General features: G+C 38.8%; 3 protein-coding genes across 8 annotated transcripts in view; 1 reads left to right on the top strand and 2 right to left on the bottom strand.

The window, feature by feature from the left end:
- HEATR5B (HEAT repeat containing 5B) overlaps positions 1-406 on the bottom strand; it is a 52,796-nt gene extending 52,390 nt beyond the window's left edge. Inside the window, exon 1 of one of the 2 annotated variants that reach the window (XM_053937435.1) lies at positions 321-406. The gene's annotated coding sequence lies outside the window, so the exon portion shown is untranslated. Of the gene's footprint in view, positions 1-28; positions 194-320 lie in introns of those variants that run through there. The other variant, XM_053937434.1, reaches the window with a different exon arrangement.
- Positions 407-643: 237 nt separating this feature from the next.
- On the top strand, positions 644-8,675 carry GPATCH11 (G-patch domain containing 11). Its single transcript, XM_053937446.1, has 9 exons — positions 644-1,065; positions 1,168-1,394; positions 2,250-2,291; positions 2,371-2,491; positions 3,205-3,295; positions 4,446-4,550; positions 5,325-5,406; positions 5,976-6,061; positions 8,541-8,675. Exons 1-8 carry the CDS (start codon positions 1,019-1,021, stop codon positions 6,029-6,031), a joined length of 771 nt encoding a protein of 256 aa, XP_053793421.1. The 5' UTR covers positions 644-1,018; the 3' UTR covers positions 6,032-6,061; positions 8,541-8,675.
- EIF2AK2 (eukaryotic translation initiation factor 2 alpha kinase 2) overlaps positions 7,569-17,318 on the bottom strand; it is a 117,557-nt gene continuing 107,807 nt past the window's right edge. For 3 of the 5 annotated variants that reach the window (XM_053937436.1, XM_053937438.1, XM_053937437.1), the window contains 9 exons: positions 17,143-17,177; positions 16,840-16,977; positions 16,283-16,402; positions 15,088-15,195; positions 13,394-13,586; positions 12,523-12,645; positions 11,878-11,973; positions 8,889-8,951; positions 7,569-8,813 (listed from right to left, as the gene is read on the bottom strand). In XM_053937436.1, the coding sequence (XP_053793411.1) occupies positions 8,694-8,813; positions 8,889-8,951; positions 11,878-11,973; positions 12,523-12,645; positions 13,394-13,586; positions 15,088-15,195; positions 16,283-16,402; positions 16,840-16,977; positions 17,143-17,177 (996 nt within the window). In that variant the 3' untranslated portion in view covers positions 7,569-8,693. The remainder of the gene's footprint in view (positions 8,814-8,888; positions 8,952-11,877; positions 11,974-12,522; positions 12,646-13,393; positions 13,587-15,087; positions 15,196-16,282; positions 16,403-16,839; positions 16,978-17,142; positions 17,178-17,318) is intronic. The other 2 variants (XM_053937439.1, XM_053937440.1) reach the window with 2 other exon arrangements.

Raw genomic sequence — 17,318 nt, 5'->3', positions numbered from 1 at the left:
AAAGGTTTTCGCGCCTGGGTCCCCCTACCTGTATCGGCTACTTTAAAAAGCTGTAGCAGCTCTCAGGGCATCATGCCTGGCTCTGAAACCCCCCCAGGAGGTACTGCAGCGGTGCAGCGTCGGCCGTCAGGGATCGATGCTCAGGCAACGAGGCTGAGGAGACGATGCCGAGGGAAGGATGCCGAGGGAAGGATGCCCGCTGCCTTCCGAGCGCGCAGCCCCGCACGCACACGCGCACAGCGACCCGCACACGCCGAGGGGAAGCGCGGACCCTGCCGCCGCTCCGCCGCAGCCGCACCGGGCCGCTCACGGTCACTTACGCTCCTCCCGTGCGGCGGCCGCGTCCCGCCAGCTCCGGGCTGCACCAGGCACGACACCGCGGCCCCGGGGGCCGGTCACGGTCACGGACAGGCGTGGGCGCGCTGCGCCGCGCTCGCCCCCGGCCGTGGCACCATCACCGGCGAGCTCGGCCGCTTCAGCCCCCGCCGTGCCCAGGTCTGGCGGGCGAGGAGGGGCGTTGCGGGGGACACGAGCGGCTTTGCCCCAGGCCCGGCCCCGACGCAGCCCTGTCGCGCGAAGGCACCGCGGCCGCGCAGCAGGAAGCGGGAGAGGCGCAGGCGCCGGCGGGCGGGGGCGGCCCCGCGCAGGCGCCGCGGAGCGGCCGGGCCGGGTCGGGCCCGGTGGGTGCGCGGCTCCCGGGCTGCTCCCGCGGTTCTCCCTGCTCCTGGCGCTTGGCTGCAGCTCGCGGGGGCTCCGGGGCGTGGAGCGGCGTCGCGGCCGCCCGTGGTCGGCGGTAGCGGAGCCCGGAAAGTCGCGCTGTGGCCTTGGGGGCGGGCGCGGGTGCCCCGGGGCTGGCAGGGAGCAGCCCAGCCCAGCCCGGCCCGGAGGGTTCAGGTGTTTTCGTCCCTCGGCCCCTCCGTCCCCCAACTCGCAGGGGACGCACAGAGAAATAAAATGCTCGGTAACACGCACTGACGGTGTCCGTAGGCGAAGCGTCGGCATAGAGGCGTGGTAAGAAATGGAGGGAGAAGAAGAAGAAGACTATATGTCCGATTTATTTATTAAGTAAGTAGGTGGTTCTTTTTTTTTTTTTTTTACCCCTCTTAAGTGATTGTAAACCTGTTAAAAAAACCCACGCTAATATTTACTGGAGTTACTAACTCACAGGCAGGATGTCAGGCCAGGCTTGCCCATGGTGAGGCGGGTAAAGGAAGCTATTCAGAAAGAAGAAAAGCAAAAAGAAGCCAATGAGAAGAACAGACAAAAAAGCATAAAAGAAGAAGAAAAAGAGAGACGTGACTTGGTACTGAAAAGTGCATTGGGCAATGAGAACAAAGGCTTTGCTTTGCTCCAGAAGATGGGCTACAAGAGCGGCCAGGCCCTTGGCAAAAGTGGTAAGTTTGTCACTCTCTGGAAGTGCATATCTATATCCAGTCATACCTTAATATTTTACAGACTGAAACTCTCACTTCATTTGTTGACGGGTCAATAAGTGCCTCTTGGAGAGCCATAGCGTTACAGAACTGTGAAGGTGCTGTGACAGAATAAAATATGAGAGTAAATCCTTAAACTGAAGTAAAAATAGTACAGAGTATTCAGGGATGCACGGGAAGAGCAGCACTTGCAGCTCAATAAGTGCACTTGCGTACATACATACCTACAGGAATTGCATTAAGGATGTTTTGATGGTTTTGCAAAGCTAATAGTATTCAAAAAACCATCAGACCCTCTTGAAATTTATAGCTGGATTTTGAAAAAGAAACAGTGCACACTGGCCTACCTTTATGAAGCCTTAATAAATGAAGAAAAATCAGTAAAACAAGGAATCAATAACTGCTGTGCCAGTTCAGCATCTCTGGCAGACAATCACAATGAACTGGCCCAGACAGATTCTTTTTATTCTTCATCATTGTTATGAGATTGCAGAATGAAAAGGCTCCAGAAGGCAGTAACAAAGCAGTCTTCATCACAGGCACCTTACACCTGTCACATCAACACCTTTTCTTTCAATTTGGTCCTGTCACAAAAAAGTACATAGGATTCCAGCAGACAAGCCAAAAAAGAGAGGGAGTTTCCGTACAGCTGTATCATTTGTAGTGCACTAAATGTATACTGATTGGGAAGTTTTCAACTTCTAAGCAAAAAAATCACAATAACAGCAAAAACACCTTGCCTACTTGAATATACTGCACAAATAATTGTTTGAGAAAAACTCAGGTTTTTAAATTGACTCTTTTTTTCTCTCACAGGAGAAGGCATTGTTGAACCTATTCCTCTAAACATAAAAACAGGTTTGTGGTGCTTTCTGATTTATTTACTTTGGTACCAGAGCTTCTCAACTGCTTACATTCATCTTTTGAACTCACATAGGCAGAAGTGGGCTTGGTCACGAGGAATTAAAAAAGCGAAAAGCTGAAGAAAAACTGGAAAACTATAGACAAAAACTCCATATGAAAAAACAAGCAAATGAACAAGCTGCAGATCAGTTCAGGTGAAGTCATACAACTGATATTCCAAGGAATGTCTAAATAGCAGTTCTTTCTGTTTTATGTTTGGTTATTCTTTTAATGTGCTAGTATTTTTGAATGTTTTGAATGAAGGGTGAGAGTTACCATACAGAGTAATTGTTTCTCAGTCCAAAAGTAGATGAACACTGTAATGCTAAAAGCATATGCTGCACCATTTAGTTTTGTATTTGTTAATAATGCAAACAATATACATACTAACTTTTCTCAAGTCATATGCAGCTTTTTTAATTGGAGAAACATGTATTTTGAAATATAAAATCCACAGATATTCCTAAGCACTGTTGGTACAATGGTTTTAAAAGTTGGTACATTTTTAAAGATTGTATTGGTTTGGTTTTCTCCTGATTTGCTTGTAATATATGGAGAAGAGAAGCTGAGCAAAGGCTGTAGCTTTTGCAGATGTTTAGTGAACCACTTTTTAATGTCTTAGGAAAACCTAATGAAGAAACAGTGTAGTGTGGTCAAAAAAAGTATCTTGAAGGTATAATTCCCAAGAAATACAAATATGCTCCCACAGAAATAATGTCAGAATGACTTCTTAACTTCATTGTTTTTCAGGTCTGAGAAAATTAGTAGGAATGGAATCTTAGATTTTCAAGTTTTTTAAAGCTGTGGACCGTAATGCATCTTTCACTGTGTGTCTGCCTGCTTATTTACCTCTGCTTGTTCTTAACAGAATAAGATTCAAAACCAAACAAGAAGAACGTAAGATGGAAGGGGACCTGCGAAAAAGCCAGAGGGCCTGCCAGCAATTAGATACACAAAAAGTGAGACCTGGGGGATTTTCTGGGGAGTTAGAAGGAAGACTTAAGAGGTTAGAGAGACAGGCTGCAATGTAATAGTTCAGTTCTGGGAAGTTCTCTAAAATTTTGGGGTAACTAGCTTAAGTCTTGATGTTTGGCAACATTTCAAGTCCTCTTAAAATATTTCAAAGTCTATGTTTGTACCATTAAGATAGTTGAAGGTACACAACAACCTCATGGTAACTTATGTGAGGACCTGTGGTTTTGCTTCTGCATTCTTGTGGTTACTTCTGAGCTGTTTGCATATTTTCCAGTAGCCAGTATCAGGCCATCCTTTATAATGGTGCTGTTTGCTTCAAGTGAGGGAGCAACATCATCACACAGTGATTGACATTGCGAAATCATCATGTTCAGCCTTTGTCCTCAAGTGGAGTCACTTAAAGCAGGTTCTCCAGGACCAAGCAGATCTGTAGTATCTCCAAGAATGGGGACCATCATTGAGGGAATCAGCAGATTCACCAAAGTAGCATTAAAATAAAAAAAAAACAAAAAAAAACACCCACCAAAAAACCCACAAAACTAAGTACCTTCCACTTGAAAGGAATAACATGGGTAATAGCAGTGAACTACTATGAATTTTTGCCACTGGAAAACTTAAAGGTTTTCTTCTTTCTCTATTAACCAGGTAGAAGTTAATACCACCTCACAAGTTCTGCTGAGATTGTTCAATATTACTTAGTTTGCTTCAAATACAGTCAGCTGAATTAAGCTTACATCATCCTTGTTTACTTTTCTTCCTTTAATTTCACCTGAGGTGAATTAGGAAGCACTGTGTGATCTATTGATAAAATAACTTGGGGCATGTCTTACTGATAAACAAGGGTATCTGCTTGGTGTGAGATTATGTTGCTTTGTAGCCTTACACATACCAAATATAGATGAAATAAAACTAGGTGTTAGCATTGGCATGCATTCCGTTGTTTAAAAAAAAAAAAGTGAAAAAAGTTGACTGCTGTTCTTACCTACAGCTTTAGTAATTCTTGGTTATACTATACATCCAATATATATACATGTATATATATGAGCTCACTTCCTAGAAATTAGTTTTATCCAGCATCTTACAAGAAAACTTAAAAAGACAGATAACTTCCATTTAAATCCCTTGTTATTTAAGGATATTGATATTCCCAAGGAGACTTGGTTTTGGATAGAACCTGAAGAGGAAGACAGAAAGGATGAGGAAGACAAGGAAGATGAATGCACAGGTGCAGACTTAAGTGTAAGTGTAAGCTCTTCAACTGAATTAATTGCTCAATTCAAAATTAAATTTAATATTCCTTGAAACAGTATGTATATATACATACATGTATGAAGGATGTATGTATACATGTTTCCCACACTGTAGTAAAGGGCCTCTTTGCAATCCTAGAGTAGTGACTTTTATAGCAGTTACAAGATAAAATATAAAACATTAAGCCACTGATTTATTGCTCATCTGTTTTGAGGCTGATCTTTGAAAAAATTAGTCTAGAAATTAAATTTTAAACATTTTTGTTCCTTAGCCAAGATACGCAAGATCAGTTATTTACTTTTGAGTTTTGATTTTGGTTGAAAGTTTAGAGTCACTAATTTCTGAAAATGCTTCACAGGTTATCTCAAGATGGACATTGGAAATACATATTTTTAAGAACTAGATTACATTGCTGTTGTTAGCCTTATGTGTTTGATTGGAAGAGATTAGGTGTGAAAAAATCCACAGAAAATACCATATACATGAAATCAGGTAGCTAAGTAATATTTTTAGCTCTCTCTCTTCAGTGCAGGTTTCTTAGCTGGAAAGAAGGATAAGCAAACAACAGCCATTAACTTTCCAGAGATCATGAATTCTGCGCACTCTTCTACAAATGTGGGAAACTTCACGTCTTACTGAGCTACAGTGTTGTGTAGCTTTTCCATAGTATCAGGTTAAACACTTTATTTTAGCAAACCAGTAGCTCAAAGTGGTTTATGTCATGTGAGGCCCAGGTCATAACATACCTGTACGTATCTCTAGGTATCAGAAAAGCTACACATCCTGACAGCCTATTTGAGAGAGGAGCACTTCTATTGCATCTGGTGTGGAACAACCTATGAAGGTGAGAGTGAACCAAGCTTTTGTAGGTGCTTTATTTTGCTTGTGCAGCTAGACTCCAGCTGTAGAATATATATCCTTGTTTTTTCTCTTACTGCAGCTTCCAAATCTACATAGCAAATTTACCTTCCAGGCTGCTGGTTTTTGCACAAAGCTTTGTACATATTGTTATTGTTAGCCAATTTTTAGTTTTATATGCAGAAAAACCAAAAGCAAACAAACAAAAAACCCCATACACAACAAAACACAGCAAACCATACTGAAATTTTTTTGGAATTTATATTAAAATTTAATTAGTTTTGAGAAAACACAATTCAGATATTAAAACCAATATCATAAAAAGCTGCAAAAACGGGCAGGTGTTTCTGAAACAATTAGAACACCATCCAGTTCCACAACACCAAAGAAAGTAGAATTTGCGTTTGCTTCTTTTAAAACAAATTTGAGAGTTACTAACTGGTAAAACTTGAATTCTATTTAATCTGTTCTACATGGATTCTAGAAATATTTCTAGCAACCATTTTTTCTTTCCCTGAGCTGCATCTACTCACTTTTTTCCTGCTTATCCTGTAGACTCTGAAGATTTATCTTCAAACTGTCCTGGAGACAGTGCTGCAGATCATGACTAAAGCCAGTCTAAAGGAAGAAGCCCTAAATAAGTATGTATAATTCATAGTATCTTTTAAAAGGCTTGGAGCTGTCCTGTACTCAAGAATTCATACCAAAGTATGCAGAAGAAGAGTTTAAGTTGACAAGCTCAATTAATATTTTCTGTTTGATGCACAATTTAATAGGAATTAAAACTTGGTATTTGTAATTGAACTAACATAATTGAGAGGTTGGTTGAGTCTTTCACATCTTTATTTATGCGCTGCCCAAATGGTAATACAATTCAAGTATGAGTAAAGGCATAAATATTGGCCAATCACTTTAACACATTATGCAACAAACTGGGTTTTTTCATCTTTACAGAGATGCCTAAATACTAGACTGGTTTTGCTTACTATCTTAAACTTGGTGGGGAAAAAAAAGCTTGTGAAACGTGACAGTGATGTTACTTGAACCAATATTCTGTTGTATATAAAGGTGCATATTTTCCATAATTAAATAGAACTAGACCATGATGGTGGGTTTTCATTTTTTTACATAAAAATACATTTTAATAGATCTTTTGTTTTTAGCTAACAGCAGTCGCTACTATAACTAGCCATTTATAAAAAGTTAATGCTGAAGTATAGAAATACTATGCAGAGATAATATATCACAAACTACTTGAACAAACTCAGTATTACTTAACAGCAAGAAGGTAATGATACTACTTTGCTCTGTTTGAAAACTGTAAAGGAAATGCAGCCAAGAGATTGTACATATCCATTTTCATATTATGAATAGTTTCATAGAATTGTTTAGGTTGGAACAGACCTCTAAGATCATCAAGTCCAGCTATATGTTAATTTTATCCCAACAGATTAAAGAGAAAGCAGAAATAGTAGTATTTTGTCTGTAAGGATATATAATTTCTCACCGATCTTGACTGCTGCAAAGAAATACTAATTAGTCTAGCATAGTGAAATACTTTATGAATTCCAGTCAAGGATAAGGTTAGGGAAGCATAAAGCCCTGATGGAATTCAATCTGGCCAGGGATGTCAAGGAGAAGATCAGATTCAAGAAAATCTAAAGAACCTAGAGGTGGCACAAGTCCATGGGACCTGCTGACATGCGTCCACTGGTCCCAAGGGAACTGGCAAATGAAGTTGCTTGAGTTGGAGTTGTTCAGCCTGGAAAAGAGAAGGCTCCGTGGAGACCTTAGAGCAGCCTTTCAGTGCCTAAAGGAGGCTGCCAAGAGAACTGGAAGGGGACTTTTTCTAAGGGCATGTAGTGACAGGACAAGGGGGAATGGCTTTGAAGTGAAAGGTTGAGATAAGATATTAGTAAGAATCCTTTACTGGGAAGGTGATGAAGCACCGAACAGGTTTTCTAGAGAAGCTGGCAGTGTTTAAGGCCAGGTTGAACAAGATCTTGAGCAATGTAATCTACTGAAAAGTGTCTCTGGCCCAGGGCAGGGGGGTTGAAACTGGATGATCTTTAAGGTCCCTTCCAACCCAAACCATTCTATGATTCTGTATATGTCATTCATGATAAAGAGAAAAAAAGAAAGCAGTGCAAGGCCTTACAAAATTACATTTTTATTTAGCAACAAATACTTGCACCAGAACATCAGTAATTTTCCTAAGAATATAAATATCTTCATTTGCATTATTTCTTTTAGAGCAGTCACCCACTTTTAACCCATTTAACATTTCAGAAAAAGCATACAGTACTTCACATATTACCTATTTTTTTGCTTAGAAATCTCTGCTCATTTGCCCTTATGGATTTATGTTGACCCCACATCAATGAATAGTTTGACAAGATAGAGCTCAAAGACAAACACACCTGAAGGTCCAATGTGCCTGTCTTTTCACCCTGCTCCCCCACACCACACAGAGTATTTCAGGTTCAGGCAATGATTAAAGTGGCATGTTTAAAGTGCTCTCTCAGCCTAGGATTTCAAATGGTTACTACTGAGGCAATTGGAGAATTTTCCTATATTAATAGCACCTTGAATGTTCCTTTCCAAAAAAGACAACCATAAAAACCTAAAGTTTTCAAAAATTGAGATTTGTTCTAAATTAGATTTCCTAGAAGCAAAGTGTTTAACATTTCAATTGGTGAGAAATCCTTATTTTACAAGTTTAAATTCTAGAGCACTGAAGGTGCTAGGTCAGCAGCAGCTGTGAAGAGATAAGAAAGTACTGAAATTAAGTGAAGAATAACATGCACCTATTCCTAGTATCTTTTCTGCCAAAACTAGTCTTGGTACTAATGGGAGCATTGCAGTAATTATTAACAATATCACTGAACAAATACGAAAGGTTTGAGTCACATACCACCAGACAGCTGTTCTTCCATGGAAAGCAATAGATAGTAAGGGATAATGGATGCAACACATGCAGGGATTTGCTACAACCTGGTTAGCATTTTAGCACATCAACATGATCTTTGAGGGGAAAGGACCAGGTTCTTATTGTACAAAGCAGTCCAGCTCATCCACAACCTATGTTTCCAGGTAAAAATTGCATGTGATTTCTTGCAGAAGTGCCCTGTCCTGGTTGCAGCTGGCAGACATGAATGGTGATGTGGCCAAGGAAAAGACACACCCCAAGTCTTGCTTCTAACATTTGCTGTCATTTCATCAACTGTAATAAATTCATCAAACTCTGGATTTAAACACAGTGTGAAAGGACATTTAATGAGAATAATTTCTAAGTGCCTTCTCTTTATCAACAGACTTAACAAGGTCAAGTAAATGAGATATAGTGATTCTTCCTGAAGGGTCCGTTGAAAGCATCTTTTTGATTATGGGTGCCTGCAAAAAAGTTAAATGTCAATAGTTTTTTTTTAAGTTAATACAGTACCCAAAAAGTATATTAAAATCCCATACCTCTGTTGGAAATCGGTTGTTGAAATCCTGTGGAAAGTCACCTGTTCTTACAGAAGACCATACCTGAAATTAATAGAAGAGAATAGTTTTGGTATGCTTTCATTTGTTATGTTTTGTATCTCCACCTTATGACCCATATAATTTACTGAAGTAGTTGGGAAAACACAAATCTACAGGAAATGTAAGGCTTCAAAAGGTAACGGCAAACAGTTTGGGGCTTTTTTCATTTAGTTGTGCTTTGGTTTGGTTTTATGGCCTTTTCATCAACTGTTATCCAATTCTAAACTTAAAAACTTCACACACAAGAATGACATGTTTGTTTCAATTGTCCTCTATTTCAGAACCATTATCTTTCTTTCCTTAATTTAAAAGTAATGGATTTATATTGTCTAATGACATTATAAGAAAAGAAAAAAGCAAGACAACTGAATTTCTGTTTGTAAGCCAAGTAGGTGTGCTTCCTCCTTTTAATCATATTCAGTACCACACACATATTTCTGTGTCATTGCATAAAATGCTACATGGACTTTAAAGCAACTAACAGAATATTTGTCATTACATGCTTTAGAAATGCATTTGGTTAACAATTTTTTTTCTATATGACACTGTCTCTCACAACATCCTGATGGGCAAGCTCAGGAAGAGCCAGCTGGACAAATGGCTGGTGAGGTGGACTGAGAACTGGCTGAACAGCAGGTCCCAGAGGGTCACATTCAGCAGCACAGAGTCTAGTTGGAGGCCTGTCACCAGTGCTGTTCCTCCTAGCTTCAGTACTGAGCCAAATATTGCTTAAACTTGTTCATCAATGACCTGGATGAAGGGGCAGATGCCTCCTCAGCAGGTTCACTGATGACACAAAGTTGGGAGGAGTGGCCGATACCCCAGAGTGCTGCACAGCCCTTTGGGAGGACTTCAGCAGGCTGGAGAGATGGGCAGGGAGGAACCTTCTGAAATTCCACAAAAAGAAATGCAGGATCCTGCACCTGGGCAGAAATAACCCTGGGCACCAGCACAGGCTGGGGGCTGACTGCTGGAAAGCAGCTTTGTGGAGAAGGACCTGGGGGTCCTGGTGAGCAACAAGCCATCCATGAGCCAGCAGTGTGACCTTGTGGCCAAGAAGGCCAATGGAATCCTGAGATGCATTAGGAAGAGCAGTGCCAGCAGGTCCAGGGAGGTCATCCTGCCCCTCTGCCCAGCCCTGGTGAGGCACATCTGGAGTGCTGAGTCCAGTCCTGGGCTCCTCAGGACAAGAGAGACATGGAGCCCCTGGAGTGGCTCCAGTGGAGGGTAGCAAAGATGATTGAGGCACTGGAGCATCTCTCTAATGAGGAAAGGCTGAGGGAGCTGGGCCTGTTCAGCCTCGAGAAGAGGCACTGAGGGGGGAACTCATCAATGTCTGTGAGTATCTGAAGGGAGATGCCAGGAGGATGGAGCCAGGCTCTGCTCAGTGGTGCTGAGCAATAGGACAGGAGGCAACGGGCAGAAACTGATGCACAAAGAGTTCCACCTGAACATGAGGAAGAACTTTACTGTGTGGGTGACTGAGCACTGGAACAGATTGACCAGAGAAGTCGAGGAATGTCCCTGACTGGACATACACTGGACAGAAGTCCAAGTAACGTGCTCTAGGGAACCCTGCTTGAGGAGATAGGTTGGACTAGATGACCTCCAGTAGCTCCTTCCAACTTCACCTATTCCTGTGATCATTCTGAGATTTGGCAAGTGGCTTTCTGGGTAAACAGATCAATCTGCTTAATTCATTAGCTGTTAACTAGTGTAATGTCTGCCTAAAGATGACAGTCATGTTCTTGGACTTAGCTGTGTATCCTGAATCATCAGCTATTCTTATAAGCCTGGTGTAGCAAGCCCTTTACAACCACTATCCAGTAAAACAACAGCTCCCAAAAACTTTGAGTTTTTTCCTTACTCTTTAGTAGTAGCTTTAGGCTTGTGACCCTACCTGCTGGGAATCATCAACCAGCTATTCAGCACAGAATAATCAACTTTAGTTTTACATCATGTTCTTACAGCAGGGCTTGCCAGCACTAGAGTTTATCACCTTCCATTAAGTGAAATTCTTTCTAATCTAATGGAGCAGCTGAAGACCATCCTAGGACTTTCCATCCATATAACTTCCCCACCTGCCTGCAGAGCACAAAATTATTATAGTTTAAGGAAATGATGCTTTTCCAACTGTAAACACCATGGAACTGTGCATGCATTTGCAGTCAACTGTGAACAGGAACAGAAGATCTCAGGAAGTACTGCAAGGTGGCTGGAGAGAGCCAAGTTGAACAGACACATTGGTATGATCTTCTCACTGGCAAAAGGATCTGATTAACAGTGTTCAAAATCTGAGTGCAACTACTGTTACTTCAGACAAAATACCCACCAGCTCCATCACTGTCCTACCAATATGTAGGTTTGCACATAAAAAGTTCAAAACACATACAAGGTATCTTTTTTTAAAAAGCTTAAGTAACATGTAGTTTCTTTTTTAAATAATATCTGTTTCACTTAAAGTAACGTGTTCCAAATCACTTTTGGAAAACTGCAAGGGTTTTAATTTTGTGGAAACTCTTCTTGCTCCACTGTGCAGTGAAGACGAACATGGCAGAGACAAAACTCACCCATCCATAATTTTTATTTTCTAAAATTAGAAAAATACTCCCTTTAAGTTTCTGATCAAAGAAAAAGATTTGTAAGAAACTTGACATCCTTTTTTGCTTGACATTATTCTTTAGCATGCTCAGGCTTTAGTGTATGTGTAGTAGGACAGAGTGAAATAAACTGTAGTATTTCTTTCCCTCATGACATTTCAACTGAGGTGTGAGGACTTACAGGCTCTATGGAAATGAATCAAGGAAAAAATGTAAATTGAGATAGTGTTCAAGATAAAGAGATTCCTTCTAGAACACTATCAATATGTGATACCAGCAGGAAGGCAAAATAACAACAGTGCGAGTTTTTAAATTTAAAGATTACATACCTTAGATTTTTCATGATAAGTGACTGCTGAAAGAATTTCAAACCAAATTAATCCCAATGCATAAATATCTACTTCTTTTCCATATTTGACTCCACTCTAGAAAGATTAGAACAGAATAATACAAACATCAAATCCAACTGGAGAGCAGCACTTCTTAAAGCAAAATTTGAAGTCAGCAGAAACTTCCACCCCAAGGCTACAGGACTGGCCCCACTCAATATCATTCTTAGTTGTTAACCTATTAAATAGTGACTATTATGTCACACTGAACACCCTGAAATTCGATTTCTACAGACCTAATACAAATAAAGCACGCCAATATTGGCCTGTGACAAATAATGAAACAAACAGAGAAACTCAAATTACGCAATTAACAGGGGCCCTAAATTCATATTTAAATATATGTCTGGCAGCCTGTTTTTACAAGAGCATTCCTTACAGCATGCAATGTCAGACTGTATGTTCACACAGAGCAAAAAACTTTACCACGCTTGTGATAAAGCTTTCTCCAGAGTACAGTTATCCTCTCATACCAGGGAATTTTAGGCAACCTGCTTTAATACTGAGATTAGGATTGAGAGCATCCAATGCTGAGTTTATAGCGCATATCTAATTACAGAGACACTAATACAGCAGGATAATTACCTGTTCTGGTGCCATATACGATTTTGTTCCTCTGTTCTCAGTCAGAGTCTCAAATGCCACAGAAGTCACAAGACCAAAGTCACCTATTTTTATTTTATTACGTGATAGGAATATATTCTGAGGCTATTTTTGTATATATAAATAAAAAGAAGGAAAAAAAAAATCACCAAATGACCAAGGTTTATCATCAAGCATAATCAGCCACAGAAGTGTTTCCCATAAAATCTGATGATTGTCCAGAAAGTAGCATTAAGAAACTGATGGTGTGGAAAGAGAAGTAAGTTAAATTTTTTTCACTGAGTGATTTAAAACTCTGTAAGCAACATTATAGCTTCCATCCTGAAGCTGTGAAGGGTTTGTCCTTTAGAATCTTTATACTGAAATAAAATCTTCTTATGATTGTGCACATCTAGAGACTGAAAGTCTATCCAAAACTGTACCATTCAAACATTTGTATGCATACACAAGACAAAAGTAACTAGAGCATGTTGTTATCAAACACAGCATGTATTAGGATGAACTATCCCTTTATAATATGGCAAGAACCACTTTCTAGACTCAACTTTTCTTTTTCCAATAGGCAGACTTGTGACCCAGTAACACACTGAAAATGCCTGTTAGCTGATCACTACTGATTCTTTAAACTATTGTATTCTGAGATCTTCCAAGTTCACCTGATTTTAGGATAAGGTTCAGCCAGCTGATGAAAGAGAATCAATCACTAGCAATATCCAAAGAAGCACACTGTCAGGGTACATAACAGAGTAAGCAAAGACTATAACAATTTAACATTCTCTGAAATTCCAGTAAGTATACTACCTTCAACTTTTTCTTTTTGATATTTTTTTCTTTATTTACCTATTCTACATACCTTGAGATCTCGATGAATTAACTTTTCAGAATGAATATATTCCACTCCTTTCACTATTTGTAAAAATTTGTCTTGTGCCATTTCATGATACTTTCGGTCTTTGCTAGTTTTTGCAATCCAGTTTTCCAATGTCCCTTGTTCACAGAATTCCATTTGGATGAAAATACAGAGAATTTTTTGGTCTGAATTCTGGCTTCAAAAGAAAATTACATACCATATTGAAATTGGCAAGATACAATTCCTCCCAAGTCATCTTCAAAAGCCCTTTTTGCTAATAATTATTTTTAGAGTTACCCAAAACAAAGTCTGCAAGTTCCTTAATTTTAAGAAAGATCCTAGAGCAATTTGTTTTTAAATAATGACTGCAACCCAAAGAATCCCTGCTCAGTTGCTACATATTCCTGGAATATTTCTGAAGTTTTGCTTGCTTTCTAGTTTCACACTGATGGTTTTCTGAAAGCCCAAGTTCCATTTCCCTCATACTTAGAAGCATGTCTAGCCTTGTAGGAACTGGTGCAAGACCCTGACACGAGTTCTCTATTCTGCTCAAGAGATAGAGCATCAGCCTTCCTATCCTGCCCAGAACTGTCATGTTCTTTCCAACTCTGTCCTGTCAAGAAGGTAATGCAGTGCCCATTTTTGACATTGGTCTGCTAGTCACAGAAACCCTTCTGAGAACTGGAATCCTAGATGAAATATATTCACCCATCTGGCAGCCTCACACATTCCAGAGAAGCCCATAAGATCGGCTGAGGCTGGAGATAGTGAGGGGAAGGAAAATACAAACAGAAGTATGCATTTTTTTTTTCCTATGTACACTGTGTGATAAGTGCCCTTGAATAAAGCTGCTTGAAGCACTGAAAGAACAAGCATTAAATGGCTCAGGACTCTGTAGTCTTCAGGTCAGGGCACAAATTCCAGTCTGGGACCTCGGCTTTGAGGGCTTTTTTTCTTTTACCCAATAACTGTTTAATGTAAAATATATACATGATATTGAGGCTCCAACATATTAATGGTTCAGTTTTGAGAGACTTTTTTCCCCCATTTTACTGCTCTAAGTAAGTGTGGCAGCCTCTCTGAAGAGTATGAATTCATAGCTAATAAAAAAAGCTTACCACAGAAGCTTGGAAAAGTTAATAGTCTAACTTACAAGTAAAACTCTCACCACTGTTTTACCAGAAGTCTCAGTGTCAAAAGGGTACCTCTAAATTAAAGAGCACTTCATTTTGTATTCCTTTTCTAAACAATCAAAACTGTTTCAGGCATCATGGTTAAAATACTAACTTAGGGAAATAATTAAATCTATGATAGCTATTGGCTGACCAGTACTTATTATAAAAAGGAAACTTCTGATCAGTTGGTAGCCAACTGTCAGACAACTTTTTCTGTTGTTAATTCTTGCCCCAAATTTTGAGTTCTGCATTCTTACTCTCCTCTACAAATTCATTAAGTTCCATATATTGAGAGAGGAGTGAAATATAAAATTATATAATGTATCTTATTAATCAAGGAAAAGAAGATATACTTAATGACATACAACCTGCTGCTGGAAAGTACTGCACCTTTTCCCTCAGCAGTATGATTACACATGTGTGCATTTCTATTTGTAAAATAAGTGATAACCAATTACCAATAGCATGAAGCTCACTATGTGAAAAAAAGATTGAGAAAGCAAGCTATAATTATGTAGTTACCTTGAGTCTGAGTACTTCATATGGTCCTCCCCTTTCCAGCTGGAATGATAGCGCACTATGTTCTCATGTGTAAGTGTTGCCAGTCCTTCTGCTTCACGCTCTACTTTCCTATCAGGAGGGGGGGAAAGAATTAAAAAAAAAGTTATTTCCCTATTACAAGGTAATACAAAGTTAAATAAAAGATATGCTATCAAGTGAAAGGATACAGATTGTTTTACATTAATTTAGAAACAAAGCATAATATTCTCCTTCATATAAGTTCAAAGGTCAAAACTGATGTTACAAATCTGATGGGTTTTCTTTCATCTGCTGAGTTATTCAAAGTGCAAAAAGTGTTTTAACCCCATTAGGAATTAAATCCCCACTCAAAAAAAGCTGAAAAAGCAGGTAGCTGCAAACCCGCCAGCAGAGCACCAGCTTTTACTTAAAGAATCAGTAGGAGGTTTTCAGTATAGTTCTCAGGATAGTAATACTAATGAAAATAACATGTATTTGCAAAGAACACAAGAATCCAAAGAGAAATGTACACATTACACAATTTAAGGGACAAGTATTTCCAACAATTTAAAACATTTTCAATAGATAACCTAAAAAAATAATTTTTTCAACTGCTGATAAAATACTCCACTAGGTAACAGAAAATTACTTTAAAAAGAAAATTAAGATAATCTTTTTCTGAGATTTATAAAAGACAAGTAACACAGCATGAGAGTAATGACTACATGGGTCAGATATAAAACATTTCCCAATTACAAACCACAAAATCTATTACATGGATTTTTTTCTACTTTCTGTAATTATAGTTATTTTGAATTACTGATATGGAAATTTTCTGTGTAGTCTGTCAAAAGTAAGAGGGCTGCTTTCAATGTTTTAATAATCATCAGGTTTTCTTCACACACATTTTGCAATATTAGCAACCAGAGCACTACTGTGTTCAGGAAAAAGAGAACTTAACACACCTACATTTTTACAGCTCCAGCAGAAATTAACCCATTACATGAAAAAATTAACACAGGTTCAGGACCACTTTCAGCTTCATTTGGAAATAAAGAGAACAGTTTACTAGAAAGGATAGATAATTAATAATGAAAATCACCTAAATGCTCCTAGTATTGTTGGAAGAGAGAAAATAAAGTATTAAAATCTTGATTAAGGTTGTCCTAAAATGCAGAATTAAATATACAGTACATACTCTGTGAATTCAACTCGTTTGATTGCATATGTTTTCTTATCACACGTTGATGTTGCCTTGAAAACATTCCCAAAACCACCTGCACCAATAGGCTCTATTTTTTCAAAAAGTTCGAGAAATCTTAAAAAAAAATTAAAAAGGAAAATCACATTTAATTATACTTAATTTTCAATTAAGGATATAAAAATAATCTTGACAGATTTAATATCTCTACTGCAATAACATTCTACAGTCATCATTTGACCAATCTACAGGTCTAAATCACAGCCTTGGAGATTAAAACAACAAGGGAAACTGACCCTCCCAGGCATGTCAGGTAACTACCCTCACATCTTCACATGAATGACGTTTGGTTGTGAGCTTTAAATACCATTGCTTGTCAATTTCTATGCTAGATTTGAAATTTCCAGGAAAAAAACATCTAATATCAACTTTCTTTGGAAGTTCTTTTCAAAGCAGTATTTACCCTCCTTCTACTGCAAATAAAGAAACAAATCTAGATTCATACATACTGTTATTGCCTTACAAATATTAATTTTAAAAAAAATCCTTCTTACGTTTTATTGACAGTGTGTGGACTCCCATTCTCTTCTCTTCTTCTATTTGTGTCCACAACTGGCAAACTTTCATTTGAGTCTGACATATTTTTTTCCTCTTCCTTGTTTCTTACATTAGCAAAATTAGCTGCCAATCTTCTTTAACAAGGATAAAAGCAAAATTTATAATGAGCCATTTTTCTAACACAAGATGAGAAAAGAAATATACCTCTCAATAGCAGCATTTCTTTACTAGAGATAGAAAAAATAAAGTTATTTGCAATATAGTTTAGAGGAGATAGCAATCCAGAAACAAACACATACCCTTTGGACTTCAGGACAGAACTTCGTGCATTTTTCTACATTGAAAACAGAAAAAAGAAAGAAAGCCTGAGGTATCCTGAATATTTTCACTGTAGTTGGTTTAAAACTTGTCTGATAATGTATCTAGGAATTGCCTATAAATATGATCATACCTTATGTAAACAGTGTCATAAGAA

Source organism: Vidua chalybeata, chromosome 3, assembly GCF_026979565.1.
Source record: "Vidua chalybeata isolate OUT-0048 chromosome 3, bVidCha1 merged haplotype, whole genome shotgun sequence".
In the NCBI taxonomy this organism is placed as follows: Eukaryota; Metazoa; Chordata; class Aves; order Passeriformes; family Viduidae; genus Vidua; species Vidua chalybeata.
The sequence above is the reverse complement of the archived record's forward strand: the minus strand, read 5'-3'. Positions and strand labels throughout refer to the sequence as shown.

What these genes read in the sequence shown, in the direction of transcription:
- GPATCH11 (XM_053937446.1), top strand. Translation starts at nt 1,019, where the DNA reads ATGGAGGGAGAAGAAGAAGAAGACTATATGTCCGATTTATTTATTAA. An exon ending in CAAGCTGCAGATCAGTTCAG is followed by an intron (nt 2,492 to 3,204) that starts GTGAAGTCATAC and finishes TGTTCTTAACAG; the next exon opens with AATAAGATTCAAAACCAAAC. An exon ending in AGCAATTAGATACACAAAAA is followed by an intron (nt 3,296 to 4,445) that starts GTGAGACCTGGG and finishes TTGTTATTTAAG; the next exon opens with GATATTGATATTCCCAAGGA.